Source organism: Phalaenopsis equestris, unplaced genomic scaffold, assembly GCF_001263595.1.
Source record: "Phalaenopsis equestris unplaced genomic scaffold, ASM126359v1 Scaffold000117, whole genome shotgun sequence".
NCBI classification, from domain to species: domain Eukaryota; kingdom Viridiplantae; phylum Streptophyta; class Magnoliopsida; order Asparagales; family Orchidaceae; genus Phalaenopsis; species Phalaenopsis equestris.
Window position 1 is genome coordinate 119,739 of NW_018164559.1, and position 23,760 is coordinate 143,498.

Here is a 23,760-nt window from a genome sequence, read left to right on the forward strand (position 1 = left end):
GGGATGTTAATAGTAGAATTCAAGTTGGTTGGTTGAAGTGGAGGAATGCTTTAGGCCCTTTGTGTGATAGAAAAGTACCGCTTAAACTGAAAGGAAAATTTTATGAGACGGTGGTGAGACCTGCAATGCTCTATGGCGCTGAATGTTGGCCTTTAAAAGAGAAGCATAATAATAAGTTAATATGTGTTGCGGAGATGAGAATGATTAGGTGGATGAGTGGCTTTGCACTTAGAGACAAAATGCGAAATCAATATATTCGTGATAGGGTTGGTGTAGCTCCTGTGACGGACAAAATTAGAGAAAGTCGTCTTAGATGTTTGGTCAAATTAAACGTTGACCATCTAATGATCCGATTAGGAGAGTAGATGTTTTAGATTCGACCTGTGTTAAGAAAGGTAGAGGTAGACCTAGGAAGACTTCGGCTTATTGTATAAAAAATGATACTAGAACTAAATTTTACTAGAACTAAATGAAAATATGACACTAAACAAGACGCAATGGAGAAAAATGATTCATGTAGCCGACCCCACGTAGTGAAATTAAGTCTTTGTTGTTGTTGTAGTCTATTTTTTAAAAAATGCAAGATCTTATTCTTCCTCTCTAAGGTATGAGCAAAATTTGATTGTTTACACTAATATTGGTGGGTGGTGCAACCTGTGTGGGTTAAATTATGTCAAATATTTTTGTTTTAGTTCAACCATAATCTCATTAAGAAACAAACATGCCCAAATACGTACATGCCAATAAGCTCCGCACGAAGGAATTTATCAATGCTTGCATAGAATTGAACAATGCTTAGAATTGACATAATGATGTTGCCAAAGAAAGTGTTTAAAAAAGAGTGTAATAGCACTGTAAATGAGCCGAGACAAGCTCGAGCTTCCATTGACTTGTGCCTGAGCTTGAGTAATTAATTGTTTTTTATTTTGATTTGGCTCATGAGCTGTCCCATTTATTTATTACAATAAAATGATAAAATTAACGGGCCATTAGATGATAATAATAAGAAATCACTTGATATAGGAAAATAAAATATATTTTTAAGTATTTTTAATAATTTAAATTAAAATTCTTGAATTTTAATATATTGTAATTGCATTTTATATTAATATTTTCTTAAACAAGCACTTATGAACTAACAGGTAGAGTCGGGGGCCAACTCAAGCATGACTCATGTATCATTGAGCTCTACTCACAAGCCATTTATTGAGCTGAGCTTCCCTGACTTACGAGTTAGCTTGGCTCATTTACACCCCTAAATTATTGCACATGCTTTCTCTGTATTGGCACCCTAAATTGAAATATCATCAAATTATGCGACCACATATCTAATTATGAATGGTTGTATAATTTTTCATTGCATGTATGAATCTGCCAAGCCATTTAGACAAGCTAATTGTAGCTTACCGTCATAAGTTCTAAAACAAGTTGTCAACTCATCTTGTTACCTAGCTTGGCACTTGCTATTCAGATCGTAGGAAAGACCATCCCACTACTCAAATATTATATCTGTGTATGATGCTTACATGCTAAAAGGACTATTCAAGATAGTGCATCTATTGTATTGATTGAGAAATTAACCGTTAGAATCTTTTAAGATTCATATTTCTTTTGTGTAAACTGCCACAAGATTCAGACCCTCATTGAAGTACTTTTTTTGAGCAAGTTTTAAGTCATTTTAGTTCAATTCTTAATACTCCTTTAATAATGAGGTAAATGGGGCAGGTTATTACCTTTAATAAGATCATGTGGTGTTGGATATTCTGAAATGGGGCCAGAGTGTGATACAAGAGGAGAAAGCCCAAACCACAAAAATAACTTTTATTAATAGGAAAAGAGGGTTACAACACACACAAACTGGAAATAACATCACCAAAACACAAAATTAGACACCTCGAGAGCGTATCTCAAAGGCGGTGGAGGTTGATTGGAAAATGGAGTAGCAAGCCGAGAAGGTGGGACAACAGCTGAAAGTAGCTACTTCAGGTGGGACTGCAGAAAAGTAGAGGACGGTAGCCTGTTGACTGCAGAGTGGGGCTGGACAACAGTCTGCAGGGGTAAATTTGATTGTTTACACTAATATTGGTGGGTGGTGAAATTGACTAAGATTGTTTACAGGGAGTCCTCCTCCCCATAGATAGGGGATTTGGCAAAGAGGAGTTGAAGGTGATTTGGCTTGCTGGAAAGCCTCCGTTGGTTTCTCAGCAGAGGGCAAGAGTGGTGGCAGCCTACTGTAGGGTTGGGAGGTGGGCTGGTAACAACAGGAAAGTAGAGGAAAACGACCTGCTAGATGCAAGAGGGGGCCAAACAGTGACCTGTAGGGGTGCAGGGAGGATGGACAGACATATAAATTTCTCGACAGGGTCGAGATACAACTGGATTGGAGATGATTACCACCTCAGATGAGAGATAGCCGGAGCACTTCCTCGATGTTGGATACACCCCTTGAAGGGAAAAATTCTAGGACAAAACCTGAATTCAGATATTAAAAACAAGACCCTCAACTCTAAGTATATCATCCCATATTTATATAAAGCTAGAATTATTTTAAGTAATGAAAATAAGGAAAGGTAATAAAATATAATCATATTTTCAGATTTTAAGAAATGATTTAAAATATGAAAGGATTTAAAATAAGAAATGATTTAAAATAAGAAGGGAGAACAAAAATCAGATTTTAGCTTTAGGAAATGTTTTAAAATAGAAAAGTGCTAGGAAGAAAAATAAGAATGATAGTACGAAATGAAAAGGGAAGGAAAAAGGGAAATAAGGGAAGAGGAAGGAGGAAAACCCCCTTGTCATTCTCCCGGAGTTGGAGGAGCTTTGACCTCGTTTGTCGAAGCTTCTGGATACTCATGGTACGACGGTAAGTCTTCTGCTAGGTCAATCATATTTGTGTACTCATTCCATAATACATTTTGGTAGAATAGGATGCCATCCTCTTTTGGCACATCCTGAGCGGGAGCTGCATATAGAGGTGGGCTTACGTAATGCAACTCTTGAGCCCTTACATTTGAAAGCTTCTTCTTCTACTTTTCGTGCCTAGTGTGCGGTAGTTGAGTAATTAGTATGTGGAGAGAACTCAATTCGGGGATGAAATCTTTGACAAGCTGCGCCACTCTCACTGGCACTCCCTCAGGAGAGTCCTCCTCCCCATAGATAGGGCCTGGACCTCATTGCAAAGTTTTTGTCTTCATCAAGCTCTTTGGGCCCCCAAATAAGTTAGGATCCACCACTTTCATGAGGGCATCTGGCAATGGGTACTATAGTGGTCTGAAAATGACATCTGAATAATCCCTCGTAATATTTCTGACATGGCAAAAAATAATTCATTTTCGGACATGCTGGACCTTCCTGGTAGGGATAACTCAGAAAGAGGTCTAATCATCTGAAAAAAGTTATATTTCTTGTATCTTTGGTGGCCCTGTATTTGATGTCGTTTCCTCAAGCTCGTGATCCTACTGGACAACCAATGTCAATCCTGCTATAGCTCCTCCTAACGCATGTGAAACGACATCTGGAGGTACCATAGTTTCATAATTTACTTGAACATTTATTACATCAAGGTCACTACATTCTACAACGGCTACTATTACCTCAACTGAAATCTTTATCTCAGGATCCACTGGAATTGATGGCGCTCTTCCTCACTAGCTGCAAGTGGAGAATCTTCCCGAAAGTCTTCAACTTCTTCTGTATCAATTATGTCATTGCCCAATTTTTCAACAACATCATGCTTAGCGAAACAGATCTCTCCCCTAGTTGTGCATTCTGATTCCACATGCCCAAATTCGTGACACTTGTAACATTTTCTGGCTTGACAGACTTGCTGTTTGGTTTCATGGGATAGTAGACAGATGGGGTTACTTGGTGTTGTGGTTCTTCATTTTAGAATCTAGGAACTGTAACTTTTGGCGATAGTAAGTTGGTAGAAACCGGTGCTATGTTTTCCACTTCATCTTCACATCTTCTTGTTATTTCCTTTGGTCTGTTAGATCACGGTCTAGGGTAACCTCCCGCTGGATTTTTTCTTCAATATGTTGAAGTCTCCGCAGAAGATGGTAAAGCTCTTGCCGCAGCTTGTCCCGGGTATGCTTGATCATATATCTCATTAGTGGCATGACTAAAGTTTAGGATTGGGAGGTGTAAAGATGGTGCATGAGACTTATTGAAGGTGTATAAAATTTGATTTAGGATTGCAAATTTTGAAAATCAGCAAAGAGAATTTATGGATTGGTTTGGAATGGGTGGTTTAGGGTAGAAAAGAAATATTCTGATTGGGTGTAAGTCCGACGCTAGGGAACTCTGGGATAGGACTAGGGTTGGACTAGCTCTGATGCCAAATCATATTGGAGGAGAAAGCCCAAACCATAAAAAAAAATTTATTAATAGGAAAATAGGGTTACAACACTCACAAACTGGAAATACATCACCAAAACACAAAACAACACAAATGAACACCTCGAGAGTGTATCCTAAGGGCGGTAAAGGTTGGTTGGAAGGTGAGGTAGCAAGCCGGGAAGGTGGGACAATAGCGGGGAGTAGCGGGACAGCAGGTGTCATGACAGGATTGTAGAGGACAGCGGCCTGCTGTTACAGAAGGGGGTTGGAAAGTGGTTTGCAGGTGTGCAGGGAGGAGTTCGAGGTGATTTGGCAGGCTGGAAAGTAGCAGACGGTTGCTGGGTAGATGGCAGGAGTGGTGGCGACTTGCTGTAGGGTTGGGAGGTGGGCTGGTAGCAGCAGGAAAGTAGAGGACAGCGGCCTGCTAGATGCAGGAGGGGGCTGGACAGCGACCTGCGGGGGTGTAGGGAGGACGGACAGACGGATCGATAAATATCTCGGCGGGGTTGAGATACATCTAGAGTACCACTCGTACCCTTGGAGACGATCACCACATTCAACGAGGGACAACCGGAGCACTTTCTTGAGTCAGATACAACCCTCGAAGGGAAAAAATCTAGGATAAAACCTGAATTAATATATAAAAAACAAGACCCTCAACTCTAAGAATATTATTCCATATTTATAAAGATGCTAGATTTATTTTAGGTAATGAAAATAAGGAAGGAGAATAAAATATAATATTGTTTTCAGATTTTAGAAAAAGATTTATAATAGGAAATGATTTAAAAGAATAGAGAATAAAAGTCAGATTTCAGTTTTAGGAAAGATTTTAAACTAGGAAAGTGTTCAAAAGGAAAATAAGAAAGAAATAAAGGAAAAAAGAAAGGAGGGAAAGAACGAAAGGAGGGAAGAGGAATGAGGAAAACCCCCGTGTCAGAGTGTGAGGTAACTATTTTGCAAATTGGGTTTCTTCTTTTGTTGCTAGGATGCGAAAAACATGGGATTATATGCTAGTGCCCATGAATGTGCTGGACTAGTACTCTTAATTTGATGGCCCTAGTTATCTTTTTGTTGATCTTTGGATGATCTGATCTTGGATTAAGATCCTCTCACATTATTGCGATGAGAGAGAGTTATCTGGATCTTACTTCATGATTTAAGAGACACTTTTCCATCCATTATTTGTTATTCATACAAATTACCTTGATGGACCGATTGAGTTTGGAAGGAATTTGAAATCCCAAAATTACACCATTCTAAGTCCCACAAAACCTTGCCACCACTACTGGCTAATTACCTTGTAATCTTACTTTCTACGTCGATAATGTTTTAGGATGAGATGGTTTTTGTTCCCTGCCCACATAGTGATCCCCCTCGTAGGTGTGTGAAGAAACAAATCAACTATGATCATTTTATTTTATATCAAGAAAGGTTAATTCATTTATTTGTACTTTTATTATATTTGATTTTCTTAAAAATATAACGGAGATTAATTAGCTCGTGTTGGAACCCTCTTCTGGTTGCCAACTAGTTTGCTTTATGGCTGTGAGCTTTCTTCATTAAAATTCTCTATAAGTCACATTTAGAGCATTCCAGCTTGGTGTGTTTCATATCCGGCATTGCTTTTTGGTTTTGGCAGCTTGCATGATGAGGGTAAATAAAGAGGAAGATTTACATACATATTACTCGATTCCTATGTATTAACATATCTAACTCCTAAACTTCAATTTTTACATGCATGCCACACTTATTTTTGCATTTTTGCATTTTTGCATTGAGATGATCTATTTTATTATATTTTAAGTTAAAATGGCGGTATCTCTGATGTGATATAAAAAATTTGGGTGTTATAAATGTAAAATGCAAAATTTAGGTGTTAGATATGTAAATACATAAGAACTGGGTGTTATGTATGTAAATGCCGCATAAAGATGGTGCAGTGTTAAAGAAGGCTAAAAATATACTGAATTATCTTTATCCCTGAGTTGCTTGGTTAGATGAATGGTCTTACTATGGCTGATAGCTAACTTCTCACGAACTTCTCTAACCGGGAGGACGCTATGTTGGATGAATGTCATGTTTTGATTGGTCTGATCCATTAGTTTTTATGTTCTGATATTTTGCTTTATGGGATTAGGTATGGTATTGATTTCCTAATATTCTGAGGAAGATCATTCTAGGTAGTTTTTATAGAACTTTATTTCTTTTAAAATCATGCCATCTTTTAATATTTATCCTATTCTTACATGAAATATAAATTTATTGAACAATGTTTATGCCTTAGATGCTAAAACAGTATCAGAATTGGCAACGATTTTCTTTCACTAGAATCATTTATCCATATTAATTATTATTTATGACATAGGCCATTGCTTTTAGATGAAGAATGGACAGTGTCCCGGTCCAAAGTTCCACCCAAACAATTTTGTTGCTAAGGTTTTACTGAGTAATTTTTAATTATTTTATAGTTTTCTTTCAGATTTAGTTACTGGAACTTGAATTAATTGCTCTATTATGGTTTGTAAAACATAGATTTCAATTTACTTTTGATAGATGGTGGCAATCCTGGCTTGATTTTGTTAACCAAGATACCAATACCACTTTGAGCAATGGCTATGGTTTACACAACCATGGATCTCCGTGTTCAAGCATCCCCAAAAGGCCTTTAGCTATTGACAATTCTGATTTGATTAATGATGCGACATCAGAAATCCCAAATGTTGATATAGAGCTTCATGAAACCTTAGTGGAAGGTCGGGACTACATATTGCTCCCACAAGAAGTTTGGAATAGATTTCGTGGTTGGTGAGTTAATTTATTTTGTGATTTAAATAATTGCTTTTTGTACACTTATGCATTTTGACACATGCAATCTTTCTTCTTTCAGCTCCATTTTACTTCTAAAAAAATTCAATGCTTTTAAAGAATAAAGCCCATGATAAGGTTTATTGATGAAAGATATTTGTTATATCTAGGCATAGTGCACTGAAGTGTCCTGCGGTCTTGTTGGATTTCGTGGACCCGCGATCCCACATATGCGGGATTGAGCGGGAGATTTCCCATCTCGCCTTCTACTACTGTTGCTGCCCAGCTCTGTGGACCCATATTTAATATTTCCTTACTTAGAATTAGGGGTTTTGAGGGGAAACTATTTATATTTTGCTATTTTCTTGGAGATTTTTATTTTGTTTGTGAGTTTTGGAGATTGTAATCTCTAATCCTACCTTAATGAAGTGTTTTATAATTTTCCTTTCGCAAGTGGTGTGTCTGTAGTTTATGCAGAAATAGGCGGCGAACCTTCTCGCCGCCCGTGCACTGCTGATTCGAAGCTCTCTATGTTGTTTTCAACTGGGATAGCTGTCGACAACGTTGAGTCTGCTGTCCAATAATAGATTTATCCTCATAATCCCGTCCAAATGCCGGGGAACTTGTATTTACCTTTCCTTTGCCATTCCACAGTCACATCCCCGCTAAATATCATTCCAAAGTATATCTAGGAGCCCCCTAGAACGATATCATCTGGTATTAAGTCTAGCAAACTCAAAAATTTTAAGGCTTTGTATCTCTTATACTAAATCTAAAATTAAAAAAAAAATTCTACCATACTAAAATCATTCTTACCGCAATTCCTAGCGCCAACCTCAAACTTTTCAAAATCTAATTTTTCCACCTCAACCAAAAGTTCATCCTCACTCTTGCCACCCAAAACCCTAACTCTAAATTACCCTTTTCTCTTAGGCATCATTTTGATTGGATGAACTATACGTCATGTTGTCAAGGAAAACCCTCAACAAGTGTTCAAGAGTTCATTATGGAAAACATGTAAAGAGAAATCCGTCAAGAGCAATAGAGGTTTGCTGTATGTGAGGAGAAAATCTGATGAGCTCAACAATAGCCACAACGGTGACTTGTCAGATCGAGAAAAGGAAGTGAGTCCATTTCACTAGGTAATTCCTAGTGGTGAAGAACCAACACTTGGCATGAAATATCAGAAGAGCTAATATTTTGCAGTGAAGATTGACTAGCTAGATTTTGATGGTCACATGGATTTAGATAAATTTATCCAGTGGCCTCAAGCAGTAGAACGAATCTTTGAGTATACGGGCATTCCACTGGACAGAAGGTTAAAGTTAGACGCCATTAAGTTAAAAAAGAGTGCATCTTTATGGTGGAGAGAACCTAATGCATCTTCGATAATGAAACATAAAAGTATGATCACCCCTTGGTGTAAAATGAAAAGGAAGATGCAATGCAAATACCTTCCCCCGTATTACCGACCATATATGTTCATAAACTCTGTTACCTGCGTCAGAGAGATTCTTCTTTGGAGTAGTTCAGAGCTGAAATTGATCAACTTATGCTGAAATATGATTTGACAGAACTAGAGGCGCACGTAGTAGTGCTGTATCTTTGAGGACTGAGATCGTTTATTAGGAATGTGGTGCAAGTGTAGTTGTATTGGTTCCTATTTGATATACATACTCTAGCTAATGTTACGAGGTGACAGTCACACATTACGGGCATAGTTCAACCCAAAGATCAAGCAGTAATAGTACATCCAGTGGATCATCTCAGCCGACCCTGCCTAGGGAAAAATTAGTTCAGAGTAGAGAAAAAATAGAGACCTCCAACACTCTCAAATCTGTCCCAATTAAGAAGTGCCAATGAAGAAAGTGAGGATGGAAAGGAGGTGTACCATCTTCCAATTGATGAGGGAGCGTGCTAGTGATTCAAGTCGGGCCCATGAGAGAGATTCAAATAGGATTATCATTGGTTATCCTAGGAGGTAGTGAGTTTGAGTATCCAGTATCAGGAAAGGAGCAACCTTTGTTGCAAAAGTTGCTGGATAACATGATTAACAATTTGCCTCTAGGTAGCTACTCTGAAAGAGATTCAATTGACCATAGATCTCATATTAGAAGCGACTAAAATGACAAAGGGGAAAAGGGCTTCGACTTTGTCACGATTGAGAAAAAGAAGTGAAACAGGTGGCTTCACATGGTTTTTCTGTGCGACAGAGAGGTCCAAAAGTGATGGTTGTTTGTGAGTTCTAGACTGTTTTTTTAGGTTTGATATGATTGATGGTACCGACTCTCATGGTTGATATGCTTTGCTTTAGAGTATGACTATTGCGAATTACTGAATAATTGAGTTTACGAACTAGATGTCCATGTTATCAGTCTAGATGTTGAATCATTTTAGAAGGCTATTAGCCTACTTAGGGTTTACTGCTTATGACTGATTATTACGTATACGGGGAGTTTTTAACACACGATGGATTCAACGCTTGTAGATGCCAGATTTTGCATAATTTATAGATTATGGATTCATTTGCTTAGACTTGATACCAGGTCAAGATTCACTATAGGTCCTCCCAATAGTTTCACAGGCATGAATTATATTTGACTGATATGGGTGAGGCTACTATCTTTTGATGCTTTCATGAAGCATTGTGCTCGTAGATATGCGCGTCACGTAAAATTGTGTTTGACATTCTTTAAGGTCAAAGGTCCCGTCGTAGTGTTCCACATGTCGGAGATAGCAGAGGCAAACTTATTTTAATTTTTTTGTCAACAAAAAAAAATATTCATATACTGTTTTTTTACATTTTTCTTTCTAACTATTTTTTATTTAATCATCTTTTATGACACATTTTAGAGAGAGAATAAGCCCATAATAGGAGAGGCTTACTTCTACTGGACTTATTACGTGCTAGGAAGCCGCCTCCACCTTTTGTTGATATTCCCTCAACATATAGATATATTAGATCTCAGAGTGAGCATTCTACACTTGTGGATTAGAGGAATGATTATAATCCTCAACGCTTTGTGTCATGAGAGAAGATTCCTTCTAATCTTAGAATGTCAGTTGATGTGGAGCCGCTACTTTATGAGTCGATATTAGCTTCCATCTCCCTTGATTTAGCTATCGTTCCTAGTACACCACTCCCAAATAGCTCTTCATTGAATGCTGGAGGATCGAGTTCAGGTAATATTCTCTTCTTTTATCTAATATGTATACACGTTTTCATTATAACATACTGATACTTATTCTCTCTCTCAAAACAACACAAGTTGGAGTATTAAGTTTCTGAGATTTGCTACCCATGGAATTTGTTTATAGATCTTAGGCATCGGGACATGCATGAGTATGCATTGACATATTTTATGGAGCTGATATTAGAGTCATTACTTGATAAGCCTATGTTAGTTTTTACCTTCCTTGATTTAGCTATCGTGCCTAGCATACTTCTCTCAGATAGCTCTTCAATGAATGCTGGAGGATGGAGTTCAAGTAATTTTCACTTCTTTTATTTTAATATGTATATGTGTTTTCATTATAACATATTGATACTTCATTTCTCTCTCAAAACAACACACATTGGAGCAGATTATTTATGGATCTTAGTGTTTTCATTATAACATATTGATACTTCATTTCTCTCTCAAAACAACACACATTGGAGCATATTATGTATGGATCTTAGACACTGGGACATGCATGAGAATGCATTAACTTTTTTGCGGAGCTTGATATTTGGATTAAATCCATAATCACCTTAGTCTTTGGAGAGCTTCGCAACAGCTGCAAATGCAGTGTTCCTGCTGCACTTTGGTTTGGAAGGTTCAAAACTTATATACTAGGAGGTGATATATCGTGTGGCTGAGTTTTTAATTCACAGACTCATGACTTACCATTACTTGGACTGGGGCCTTATTATCTGACCTTCATGAAAATATTAGGTGTCGCGGGTGGCTGATGTTGCACATGATGAGTTGGAGATGTGTTTTGAAGCCCTCATGTGGTCTTACGACTTGTCACAAGCATAAAAACTATGGTAAGTCATGACCAATGATTTTTCATCACCAACCTAACACAAGCATAAAAACTATGCCGCAGACATACATCTTTCAATAGAGTGTGAAAATGAACTTTAATAAAAGAGAATAAAAACAAAAAAAAAAACATCCACTAAAGAAATTATAAAAGTATAAAAATATTGAGATGTAATAAAATAAAATCAAAATATCACAGAAGATGAGACTATAGACCTCAAAGCTATTTCATGATCTCGGTAAGAGTCTTGTACTCTATCACAACAACCTTTAGCTCTATCGCCGATGCTCCCTATCAACTATCTATGACAAGCATGGTGACAAGTTCAGCGGGTGGTAGTGAATGAAAGGTACGAAACAATGGGGACAACAAATAGGAAAGGGTTGTAGGTGGATGACAGCGGTAATGGGGTGGTTGGAGTGGCTTGAAGGGAGTTAGGTAAGCGGACAACATTAATAATTTGCCGGAAGGGAAATGACTGTGTGTCGGGATGACGGAGGGAGAGTTTGAGGTTGAGGAGTGGAGATGAGAGGGTTTGGGAAGGATAGAATGCGAGGATACATTCACCACTTTGGAGACAATATAACCGAAGCACTACCACCTCCTCAGATAAATCCCACAAAGGGGAAAGAGGTTACACACAGGAGATTATAAGACAACTTCACTAAAATAGCTTTCCACACAAACAGGGGAAGCCATTTATAACCTTCTACTTTTACACGAAAGAAATGAGAGAGAAGGTAAGAAAAATTAAGAAGAAAGACCTCTCTAGAAGAAGACAAGTGTGGAAAATGTGCGAAGCAGCCCTGGATCGCGAGGGTTCGCGATTTGCTTCCTATTCTCACGTGAGGAATCGCGATCGCCCCCTCCGGCTGTCCCGCGATCCCATCCAGTTGTTTCACGAAGCTTTGTGAGCCTTTTTTCCCCGTGGAAACTCAATGCTTGCAGTCGGACGCTGCCTAGCACTTGCGTCAGTCTCCTGTGGTTGGGGGAGCTTCGATTTCATAGGTCGAAGCTTCCGTTCCATTGTTAGCTACTCTGGATCCCATTGTCGACTGCATTGTTGCTCGAGATATTTGAGGCTCTTCCCCAACTTGCAAGCAAATGTCTATATCGACGTGTCCTCCTAAGACATTGGACCACACTTACACTGTTGAATCCTCCCAAAGTAACGCACATTCAGTTCAAACGGGCGTGCAGTGAGAGTAATCTAACTTTTCTTTCACGACGGTGGTGTTGCTAGTATGACGTTGACTTGACATAACCTCGGCCGTATCTGTCCTATATCTGGGGAGGATGTCTCGGTCCTCTTGTCTGATGCCATTACTAAAACTGGTTTCATTGATGCTGTTCTGCTGATAAGGGATCTTGTGAACTTGGGTTCCGCCAAGGGAAGAAGGATGATGTGCTTCCTATCCTTGGTGAAAGAATATGTGTTTCTATATCCATTTTGCTGGGTCCTTCGACTAAATTTCCACGGTCTTCCCAACAGTAGGCGGCAGACATCCATGGAAACTAAGCTACACCACACCTGGTCTTGTAGTTGACCACCAATTGAAAACTCTAATACGTATCTCTGATCAATGCTGACCCAATTCTCCTTTTTATGCCACGTTAGTGAATAAGGCTGAGAATGGCTTTGAGTTGCGAGTACCAATTTCTCTACCATTTGTTTTGATGCCACATTCTTACTGTTTGCACCATTGATGGTGAAACTACATACCTTTCTGTTCGCCATGCAGTGGGTGTAGAATATGTTGTGGTGAAGTTACTGTGAATCCCTCGTGCCATCGGTTTGTAGGATTCGTTGAATCACGAGCACTTCTCCTTCGTCTGGTGGGAGTTGATACACCTCACCCTGTTCCCCAGCTTTCTTCTAATTGCTAATCTTTTCCACGACCCCCTGATCAATAAGTGAGACTACTTTGCTCGTGGGATAATTGGAGGCTATATGGCTATAACCATGACATTTGAAACATTTCCTGGCCGATACAACATTAGAGGAGTTACCCTTCTCCTGTTTCTTCTCACTTTGATCCGAAGTGTCATTCTCTTGTATGGGGTTGTCCATGTCTCCTGAGATACTCCTGTCGATTGTGGTAACTGTAGGTGACATCCTACCTGAAGGTTGATGCTTGAAAGGTAATTGTTGTGTGCTTCACTTCTGTTGCCTTTTCACCTTCAAGGCTAATGTCTGGACATCTCCTAGCGTCCATTATGGCTGCAACTGTACCACATTGTTGATGGCGGGTTTCAGACCCCCGAGATATCGGGCTGTGAACTCAACTGAAAAATCGCTTTGCTGCAAGTTGCCGAGTTTTAGGAACATATCCTGGTGATAGTGGGGTGTGAGGTACTTTTTCTACATTAGCTTTTTCATTTTCTCCCATCTAGTGATCTTTTCACTGCCTTTACTCTTCCTCTGCCTCTAGCACATTTTCCCACCATTGAGAAGCACCCTTCTTCAGCTTAATAGCGGCTAGCTTGACCTGTTTGTCTTTTGGTACATCTTTATATTTAAAAATCCGTTCAACTGATTGTAGCCAATTGATACTCATTGGAATCCATACCTTCTTCAAATTCTTGGAGGTCCATGTTGATGCCAAAGTCTTGCTAACCTCCATAAGGAAACTCTTCTCTCGGCCTCCTTTGATATGGATACCAAAACGATGTGATCAATATTCCTCGTGACTATGTTCTTCCTTGTGGAACGAATTCATCTCCTCGTCCCTGTCTTCTCTTTTACTCCGTCGATCATGGATGAAGGCAACCTCTTCTTGGTTCCAACCCTGCTAGTCTCCATTGTAGATGAAAATTTCTTTTTGAATTTTTTCCCGGGTCGAGTCCGGTGTACCTCTTCACGGCGGCATGGCTAGGATTGGGATTCAATAGGAAATATTTGGTGTTGGCTTGGGTAGGAACGGATTCTAGGAGACCCTTAGATGGGACTAGAGTTAGACTAGCTTTGATGCCAAATGATACCAAAACTAGTAGGGAAAATAATAGAAACACAAAAAATAAACTTTCATTAATATTAAAATAGGGTCATAACATGACTCGAACGGAAGTAACAACACAAATATTAAATGATGCCAGAAAACACTCCTAAATGTACCTCAATGGGTGATGGTCAGTGAGAAGGATCGAGATGATTGGGAGGGTTGACGACAGTCCCAGAAGTTGGGAGGTAGCGAAGGGAAGGTATGGATCTGGTGGGACAACAAATAGTTAAAGGTTGTAGGTGGTCGACAGTTGTAGTGAGGTGGTTGGAGTGGCTTGAAGGAAGTTAAGTAGGCGGACAATAGTAATAATCTACCGAAAGGGAAATGGTTGGGTGTCGGGATGATTGAGGGAGAGTTCAAGGTTCAGTAGTGGAGAGGAGAGGATTAGGGAAGGGTAGAAAGAGAGGGTACAGTCTTCACCTTGGAGAGGATACAACCAAAGCACCACTACCTCCTCAGATACAACTCATAAAGGGGAAAAATGCTCCACACAGGAGATTAGAAGACAAGCTCACTCGAAATGCTTCTAACACATAGAGGGGACAACTATTTATAGCCTCCCACTTCTACACAAATGTAAAGGGAATGGGAAGGTAAGAAGATTTCTGAAGAAAGATTTTTCTAGAAGAAGGCAAGTGTGGAAGGTGCGTGAAGCAACCTTGGGTCGCAAGGGTTTGCGATCCGCTTTCTGTTCCCACGTCCGAGTTCGCGTTCCTGCCTCTGCAGACCCGCGATCCCATCCCCCGCGAAACTTCACAGGCCTTCTGTCCCACATAAACTCAGCGTCTGCAATCGAGCGCTGCCTAGCACCTGCGTCAATAGCACCTTTAATTTCGTTATTATGTGTAATACTTTTCAAGTATCAACTATTGATTATTGACATTCAAATTGATAAGCTGATAGAATCTTTCCTGATACACTTTATAAATAACGAACGAACCTTCCCAATTAGATATGAATTTACCACCTATTTTTCGATGGGGAATGATTGACCTTCTCAACACCAGGACCAATTCCCCTTTCTGGAATAGCATTGGATACACATTGTGATCAAAAGCTTGAGATATTTTTGTTTTGTAGATTTCAAGATTCTGTTGAGCTTGGAGTCTTATTTCATTCAACACATCCAACCTTCCTATTCTCAGGCAAGCATTTTCCTCCCGGGTAAGGTTATACTAGACAACTACTCAAAGTGATAACAACTCAACTTCAAGTGACAATATTGCTTCAACTCCTAACAAGGATAAATAAGTAGTTTTAGTCGGTGTTTTATAAGTCATGTGATAAACCCACAATGCTTTCATCATCTTAGTATGCTATTCCCGTTTATTTTAGTGAGAATTTTGAGCAGCTCAATCAGTGTCTTATTAAAAGTTTCTGCTAAGTCATTTGCTCTTGGGTTGTATATTGAAGAATATCGCCAATCAATTGTGTCGATCGAGAAATCTGTATATCTTCATTTTTTTGAAGGCCATGTCATTGTCTGAAATAATACGACATGACACAACAAATCCGTAGACAATATTGTGAGTAAATAATTTATTTGAACGAGATAACTTCAACTCATTTTTTGAGAAGTAATCAGTTGCAGCTAGAATGAAGCGATGTTCTCTTGATGATGGTGGATCAATCGGTCCAAGTACATATGCACCTCAACATTCAAACGACTAAGATGCTATGGTTGAGTGTAATAGGTTAGGAGATGGTGTATTATGTCACAATGAATTTGACATTAATGACAATTCTTTGCATGCTCAATGCAATCCTTCACCATTGATGGCCAGTAATAACCCATTCTTTTGATCTTCATTTTTATTTTTTTGACTTGACTGGTGTGCATCATAAAGTCTTTCATGAACTTCGATTACAACTTTGTTAGCTTCATCATACCCCAAACATCATAGCCACATTTGATCAAATAATCTGCCATAAAGAGTTTCATTGACAAAGACAAATTGTAGGGTTCTTTTCTTGATTTGTGCGGCTATTGATTTACCCATAGATATTTTTCCTTCTTTAAGAAAGTGAATGAAGGGCTGTTTCTAAACATCTCGTTCCTCTGTCATGAGTACATGCTGCTTTGAGAAACTACCTCTGAGGGAGTTTGAGGAACAATAGAAGTTGTATCTTAATCGTTTGAACTTGATGACCTCTCTTTCCACAGAGATTCTAAGTTTATTGGCTCTAAGACTCACTGAGTATGCATTTCGAGTAACACTGGCTCAAAATTCATGTTGACCAACGCTTTAGCTCGTTTGGTTAAATAGTCCGTTTTGCTGTTTCAAGCTTGAAACACCCGGGTTAGTGTGACGTGCGGGATTTGTTTCATAAGCCGAGTATCCCTCTTATGATAAAAAATCAATTCAAGTTTATTTATCTTACAAATACCCAACACACACGATTTATTTCAAGCTGTTAATCGTCAAAAAAGTGAAAATTTTCCACTGTCAATGCGATAATTATGTTGAGACCAGCTATTAGAGTTTCATATTCAGCTTTATTATTAGTCAAAGGCTCAATTAAGCTCTATGAATACCTCAGTATGCCTCCCTCTAACAGCACAATGAAGTGATCAATGTGAACTCGTGCTGCTGGAAGATCTTGAGGTTGGGTAGACTTGATAGAAGAAGCTTCTTCAAAATATAATTGTCATATTTGTAGCTTCTCATTGTCTTGAATGATTAGAACCCATTCATCTCACAAACTATCGTTGAGCAGAGAATCAACAATAATGGGATGAGCAACAAGAAATTTTGCTAGAACTTGTTTTTTCACTGCTTTCTAAGGAACATATGTGATATCAAATTGCAAGTGCAAAATCTCCCATCAAGTCAAGCGACCTGTCAACGCTGGTGTTGTCATTAAGAACTTTAGCGGATTGATCCTTAAGATGAGAGTGATTTTGCGAGACATGAACATCTAAGCTTTTGAACAATAAAAGTTAATGCCAAGAAATGTTTCTCAATTGGAGAATATCTCATTTCTTCTCCTATTTTTTGACTGATAGAATATAGAACATTTTCTTTGCTCTCTTCGTCATGTTGGGCCAGCAGAGTTCAAAGGGGCTCTTTTAATGCTATTGTGTACAAAATAAAAGGCTTCCATAGAATTGGTGTTGAGAAAATGGGTGAGCTTAGGAGTTATTTCTTAATATTATTGAAAGCCTCTTGACATTCAACATCCCATTTAAATGGAGCATTTTTCTTCATCAATTTTGAAAATGACTGACATTGTTCTGATAAGTTGGATATAAAATGTCGAATGAACGTGAGCTGTCCTTGTAGAGAACGAAGTTGACAGATTTTTCAGAGGTGTCTCAACAATTGTCTTGATTCTATTGAGATCAATTTTAATTACTCTATGGCATACAACATATCCAATAAACTTTATTGAGGATACCTCAAAAACACATTTGAGAGAATTTATTGTAAGATCAAATTTTCTGCTTCTTTCAATGACGATCCTCAAATATTCCAAATGATCTTGACGATCTTTACTTTTAATGATAAGATCATCAATATAACACTCCACCTACTAATTGATCATACCATCAAATATACAAGTCATAGCCTTGTCGTATGTTGCTCCTACATTCTTTGATGCAAATGACATGACTGTGAAGCAGTAGATGCCAATCGACGTTCTGAATGATGTATGCTTTTCATCCTTGGGTGTCATTTTGATCTGATTATATTCCGATGATCTGTTCATGAAGGAGAACATATCATAATTTAAAGTGTTGTTCATGAGTAATTCTGTTAAAGATAACGAAAAATCATGACACACCTTATTCAGATCCTGAAAATCAATGCAGACGTGAATTTGATAATTCTTTTTTTTTTCATAGGCACAATGTTGACTATTTGGTCAGCATGCGTCTCTTCTCGTATAAAGCCTGCTTCAATAATCTTCTTGGTTTCAGTAATTACCTCTTCTTCAAGTTCAATTCTCATCCCTCGCGGAGTCTGCTTGATAGGTGTTGCATCTGGATTGATGGCTAGCTTGTGAATTGCTATATGAGGGGATAAGCCAAGCATTTCAGCATATGACTGGAAAAAACAGTCCATGAATTCACAGAGCAATGCTTTTATCTCTTCAATTTTATCTTCTGACAGAAGTGCATCGATGATGGTTGGGCGAGGGTCCTTTTTAGTTCCCAATTTGATTTCCTTCAACTCATCCATTGTAGTTGTTTGCCCACTATCTTCCATTTTTTCTGGTGCAAACTTGAAACTTCCATCCTGATCATTTATAGAGTTGACTTCCTGTGATTTTTCTTTATATTTATCTTTAGTATCAATCTCATTTTATATTATCACATAACAAATTGTCTTTTCAAAATTCTTTTGTTGAATGAATCCAAGACCTTTCGTTGTGAATTTGCTATCATCATTTGATGCTTGCAAGCTATTTGAATTCTAAATTTTCTCGAAGTATTCAACTCGTTGTTTGGTGGCCCCAACTTGAACACCTAGCTTTCGCATCGTTCTTTGTTATCTAGGAGAATAATATTTAGGCATTTTTGTGGGCACTTTTTGTTCAAAATCAGGGCACTTTATTGGCCAATCTATCTTGACATTGATACTCCTCAGACTTATAAAATAAAGTTCTTGTTGCATTACTCCCTGACAAAGGGGTACATAAAATGTATTTTACTTCGTGATTTGCCCTTCACGTGGAGTGATTTCCTTGAAATAATGAGGAATAACATCAGTGAAAGTGAGTAATCTGATATTGAAAATTTTGTCATTCTTATCGAGGAAACCTATTGGGCTTTGCTCTCATAAGTTGATCCAAGCTTATAGTCTTCTTCGAGATAATCAAAATTGTTCCTCATTTTTATTAAAAGACCGCATACTTCATCAGGTTGGATGTTAGTATCGTCCTCCTCCTTTGTTTCACTTCCTAAGTGGAAGATAACCTTGTTCAACTTAGGTTGAAGATATTTCATTTTGGGAGGGCCGACTTTGTCTTCCTTTCTCACCTTGTTTTTTTTTTGTCCTTTAAGTTGTTTTGTAGTCTCGGAGGTTGACTCTGTACTTCTAGGAGATTGAAGACTTTGACTCATTCAGCTTAAAATACTTTGCATCTTTGTATATTGTAGCTTTATGAACGAAAAAATGGTCAAATGTTACCAGCTATCGTGATTTATTTTCCATCCTTTAGATACTTCATGCACATATGCATAATAAGTGGAATGATCCAGTATTCATGAATCCACGACCGACCAAGGAGAGCTTTAAATGAAGTATCACAATCTATTATATGAAATTTAGCCTATGTACATAGTTTACCAAATTTGAGTGGTAGAATTATGAACCTCACAGCCTTCTGTCCTTTTTCATTAAAATCATAAATCATTAATTTTTCTTACCCCAAATACTTAATGTCAAAGTATAGCCACCTTAGCTCTTTTAAGCTCATCAAATTTACTATAGATTCTGGATCAATCAGGATTGTATCTATCTTCATGCCATTGCAATATGCTGAAAGGTGCAACGAGCGATTGCACTTTGATGTCCCAAGAAAGTGATCTTGACAGAGAATGTAATCATCAGAATATCCTGTTCTTGTAAGACATCTGTTAGACATCTTTGTTCTTGTAAGACATCTGTTAGACATCTTTGAGCAAAATATGGCTCATTTTTTCTTAGCTCTTTGAGAGGTTAAATCGATGTTTCTCGGAGCTCTTTCAACAACATGAGAGCCTTGCACACACTAAGTCGTATCTCATATATGACAAAATGTTATTGTCAACGTGTCTACTTGAAAATAATTTCTTGATAGTCTTAAAGGAAAAAATATTTGTTAATTACAATAGCTTTTTTATTTTTATCTGATGATCTCTTTTTTGGTGACAAAGGTAATACTCTATTATTTCTCATTTGAACTTCAACCACCTCATCTAATTCATAACTTTTTGATGATGTACTTTTTTTTAGAAGTTTCTTTTATTATTCCCCCCTTTGTCCATGATAAAGGGGTCACTCTCTTTAGGAAAGCAAAAATCTTCTGAATTGTCATTTGATTGCATGACCATCAGACATGACTCAGACACCATAGGATTTGAGATAAATTTTTTGAAATGTCTGATGTCACCAATACGACTTGACAAGTTTCAATGGGAGTATTTCTTCCTCATCTTATTTATTTGAATCAATATTGTGGAGTCACTACATGAACTTTGCAAGTCCAATAGGTTTTCTTACAGGTTGTTGATACTCCAAATTATTAATAATCTTTTTCGTCACAACCCTCTTCTTAGTTTTATTTAATTTGGTTGACTTATTCTTGGATTTCCTTGATGAACCTCGCATAGGTCTCATTTTATGTCGGGGTGAGCTGACATGATTAGTATGCTTTCGAAATTATGAAGAGACTGATGTGCTCGACATTGGTCTTTCTCTTAACTCGAGTTTTGATTCTAGAGGCAATTTTCATTTGACACCAGGGACACCCTTTAACTGCTTCAACATCTTCACAGTTTTCTTTAAACTCACAGTTTCCCATTCTTTATCTTGATTTAGCCTATATTTTATATTTCTTTTTAATTGATGCACGAAAGAGAACATAACCCTCTTTGTTGACTTTTTTTTGGGCAAGTTAGAATACTGTCAAACAATGTAATTCCCAATTTATGTACTTTCTTTTGAGCCAATCTATTAAGTTAACAGTCTTTAATAGGGTGTCTAACTACTTGGTGATGTAAGCAGTAATTTGGATTGCTGGGTTAATCTGATTCTTTAGGCGTTTTGCATTCTGGTAATTTAAGACCAGTTTTGAGAGCTTAACGAAATAGTTTTACCACACTATCTCTTTTAAACAAATATTTTTTATTCTGTTCTCTTAAAAGATGGATATACTCGATCTTCAACATTTATCCTTTCCTTAGATGCTTTCCTTTATCAACGATCACTGGCTTATCATTTTCTCTAAAATTAATTTTGGCTGGGGTTGGAGTTGATCGACTGCTTTCTTCTTTCGCTATTGTAAACGAGTTTTTTCGTTTATCAACATTAAAATTATTCCTTTTTTAAACCAAAAGAAGTGATATGGGTTTCACTTCTTCTAGAGTTCGTAACTCTATTTCTTTTGGCCTTGTCAAAAATGACTTTCAGACTTTATAAAGTTCAGCTTCTCAAATTTGGCAATCCTATTCAACAATTAGAATTTGGTAATAGAGGCCATGCATAAATAAAGTACCATCTTATTATTAATGTTGTCTATTAATTGTCAGATCGAATGCTCCTCTTTTTTTTTACCATTGTATGCTTAAATTATGCCAACGAGTGTTATACTTTATTATCGGCTCACCCTTCTTTCTTTTCTGTAAAGCGTGATCAACAATATTTGTTTTCTTTGTAGCTTTGATAAATCTCTTAACAAACATCATTTTGAGCTCTGCGAATGCTTTTATGGAAAAAAATAGTTCCTGTCAGACTATTAATGAACTAGCGGAATAACAATGCATTTGTGCCTTCAGTGTTGTCACTTGAAGCTTTGAACTAGGTCAGATGTTGCTTGGGATTAATATTACCGTTGAAAGTATTAAATTTCAGTATTAAATAGCCCTTTGTATGTGAGACTTGATCGCATTCAGCTGGATAAGGGCGGCCTTTACCTATTAGTTTCTCAACTTGTTATGAGACTATAACATTCTTGATTTTTTCATTGATAAACTTTCCAACCGAGCAGCTGTTACATGCTCATCATTATTTAGAACATGTTTAGAAGGGTGTTGTGGTATTGCAAGGATTGATTTAACTCTTCCTTCAGATGCACTCGAAACTCCCAATGCCTGAGCTTTTCTCATATGTAGGTTACTGAGAAAACTGTTGGTTGTTTGATTATTGGCAAACAGAACATGAATCGTGCCCACTACAGTATCTTTTACAATATCCCATCTCGTTCATCTTGGCACTTCGCTGAGAAATTTTTGTCTTTAGTCTTAATCAAGTTTTGCATATGCTTTTGTTCTCTAGCTAAAGCATCTATATTAATGATAACAAACTCTTCTTCATCTCTTTGTCCTTCTATTGACCCACTTTTTGATAAAGAACTAACATGTTCTTTTCTTTCTACTTTGGCAGTAGACTAAATTGTTCTTCATTTGGACTGATAGAATCAAGTGCCTAGTCTGTCATTTGTATGATCTACCATTTAAACCACCTCTACTTCCATTATTTTCATTATTATCATCTTTTCTTTTCACTCTGATAATTGAGTGATACTTCCAATAAACGTCTGGCTCAAAATGTCTGACAGACAATTTCTCAATTATAGGAGTTTGGTTGAATCTGATTTCGTCCTTAGAAGGAGTTGATTGATGATGGGATTTTTTGGAGGATTCTCTAATCTGTCGACCACCGTGATGTTCATAAATCCGAGGTTTCTTCTTCATAACCCATTCTTGATGGATGCAGATCTCTGATAGTGCGCACTAGATGTCACACCTTTTTTTTCCTCATTAAAATATTCCTTCTCATGGGGCCTTGCCTCCATTTCTATTTAACCTTTTCGCTAGAACCTTTCAGCAACGGATTTTTAAACACTTTGTCTGAGTGTCACACCCTGATGCTCACCGAGCGGGGCATGCCTGGCTGATTTGCAACAATAATTGATAATAGTCTTTTAGCTGACTTTTTGTTTACCTTAGTTATAACATGTCTTCCGTACATTTTTTTCATCAGAACTGTCTCCTTTGCAACTTTTAGATTCTTAAACCACCTCTACTTCCATTATTTTCATTATTATATGGTAGTCTTTTGTGCACTCGGACAGACTAGGTTTTAGGTTTCTTCTTTTTCTCAAAAAGAGGCTGGTGTGGTTGATTCCAAAAGGTCTGCCTTATGTCGCAAGTAAAGTTGTTTCGTTTCACCCATTTCAAAATTTCAAATTGATTGTAGGTGAGAAGACTCGCTTCTGACATCCAAGTTAATATAATATTGGGTTGTTTAGATAACAAGTGTTGAACTCACAACTCAACATTCTTCCTTTCTTGCCTTCGAGTCAGCTTTCCTCTAGATGAGGAAGTTTCGACATCATGTCTTTCAGGTGCAAAAGGCTCGGTGGGTAGAGCAGAGATATTGACTGGTGTCAAAGAAGTCTTTTGCCTAATAATGGTTTTCTTAATATTTGTGGTCTAAGCAGTGGTTAATCTATTGAAGATTGAGACCCCTTTTTGAGGAGCCTTGACAGCAGTAAGGCCGACAAATCTTGGTCCATGCATGGGCTAATGTGCATGATGTGCAAGCACAATAATAAAACGAGGCATCACTTGATGACCTCGTGGAGGCATGATGTAGATATGTACAACAACAACCATAGTAGCTTCAGTAGGTATTTCCATACCACGAACATGGATTGTAGCACTAATGTTACTAGTATTAATCACAACATTGGCCAAGTCGATGTTGGCACAACTTCGAGCGTCACATTGAAGGGAATATTTTAAAGATCCATCATGTATAAATGAAAGATAGAGACAAGTTAATCAATAATTTAGTATTATGCCCTACACTTTCAAAAACGCAGAGACCGAATAACATAAATATTAATTATTCTATTAAGCTTTCAA

General features: G+C 37.7%; 1 protein-coding gene across 3 annotated transcripts in view; it reads left to right on the plus strand.

Annotated features, from left to right (window-relative positions):
• Window positions 1-23,760, plus strand: part of LOC110021029 (ubiquitin carboxyl-terminal hydrolase 5) — a 131,501-nt gene that overhangs the window by 7,618 nt on the left and 100,123 nt on the right. For all 3 annotated transcript variants that reach the window (XM_020719349.1, XM_020719350.1, XM_020719351.1), the window contains one exon: window positions 6,898-7,149. In XM_020719349.1, coding sequence (XP_020575008.1) covers window positions 6,898-7,149 — 252 coding nt within the window. The remainder of the gene's footprint in view (window positions 1-6,897; window positions 7,150-23,760) is intronic.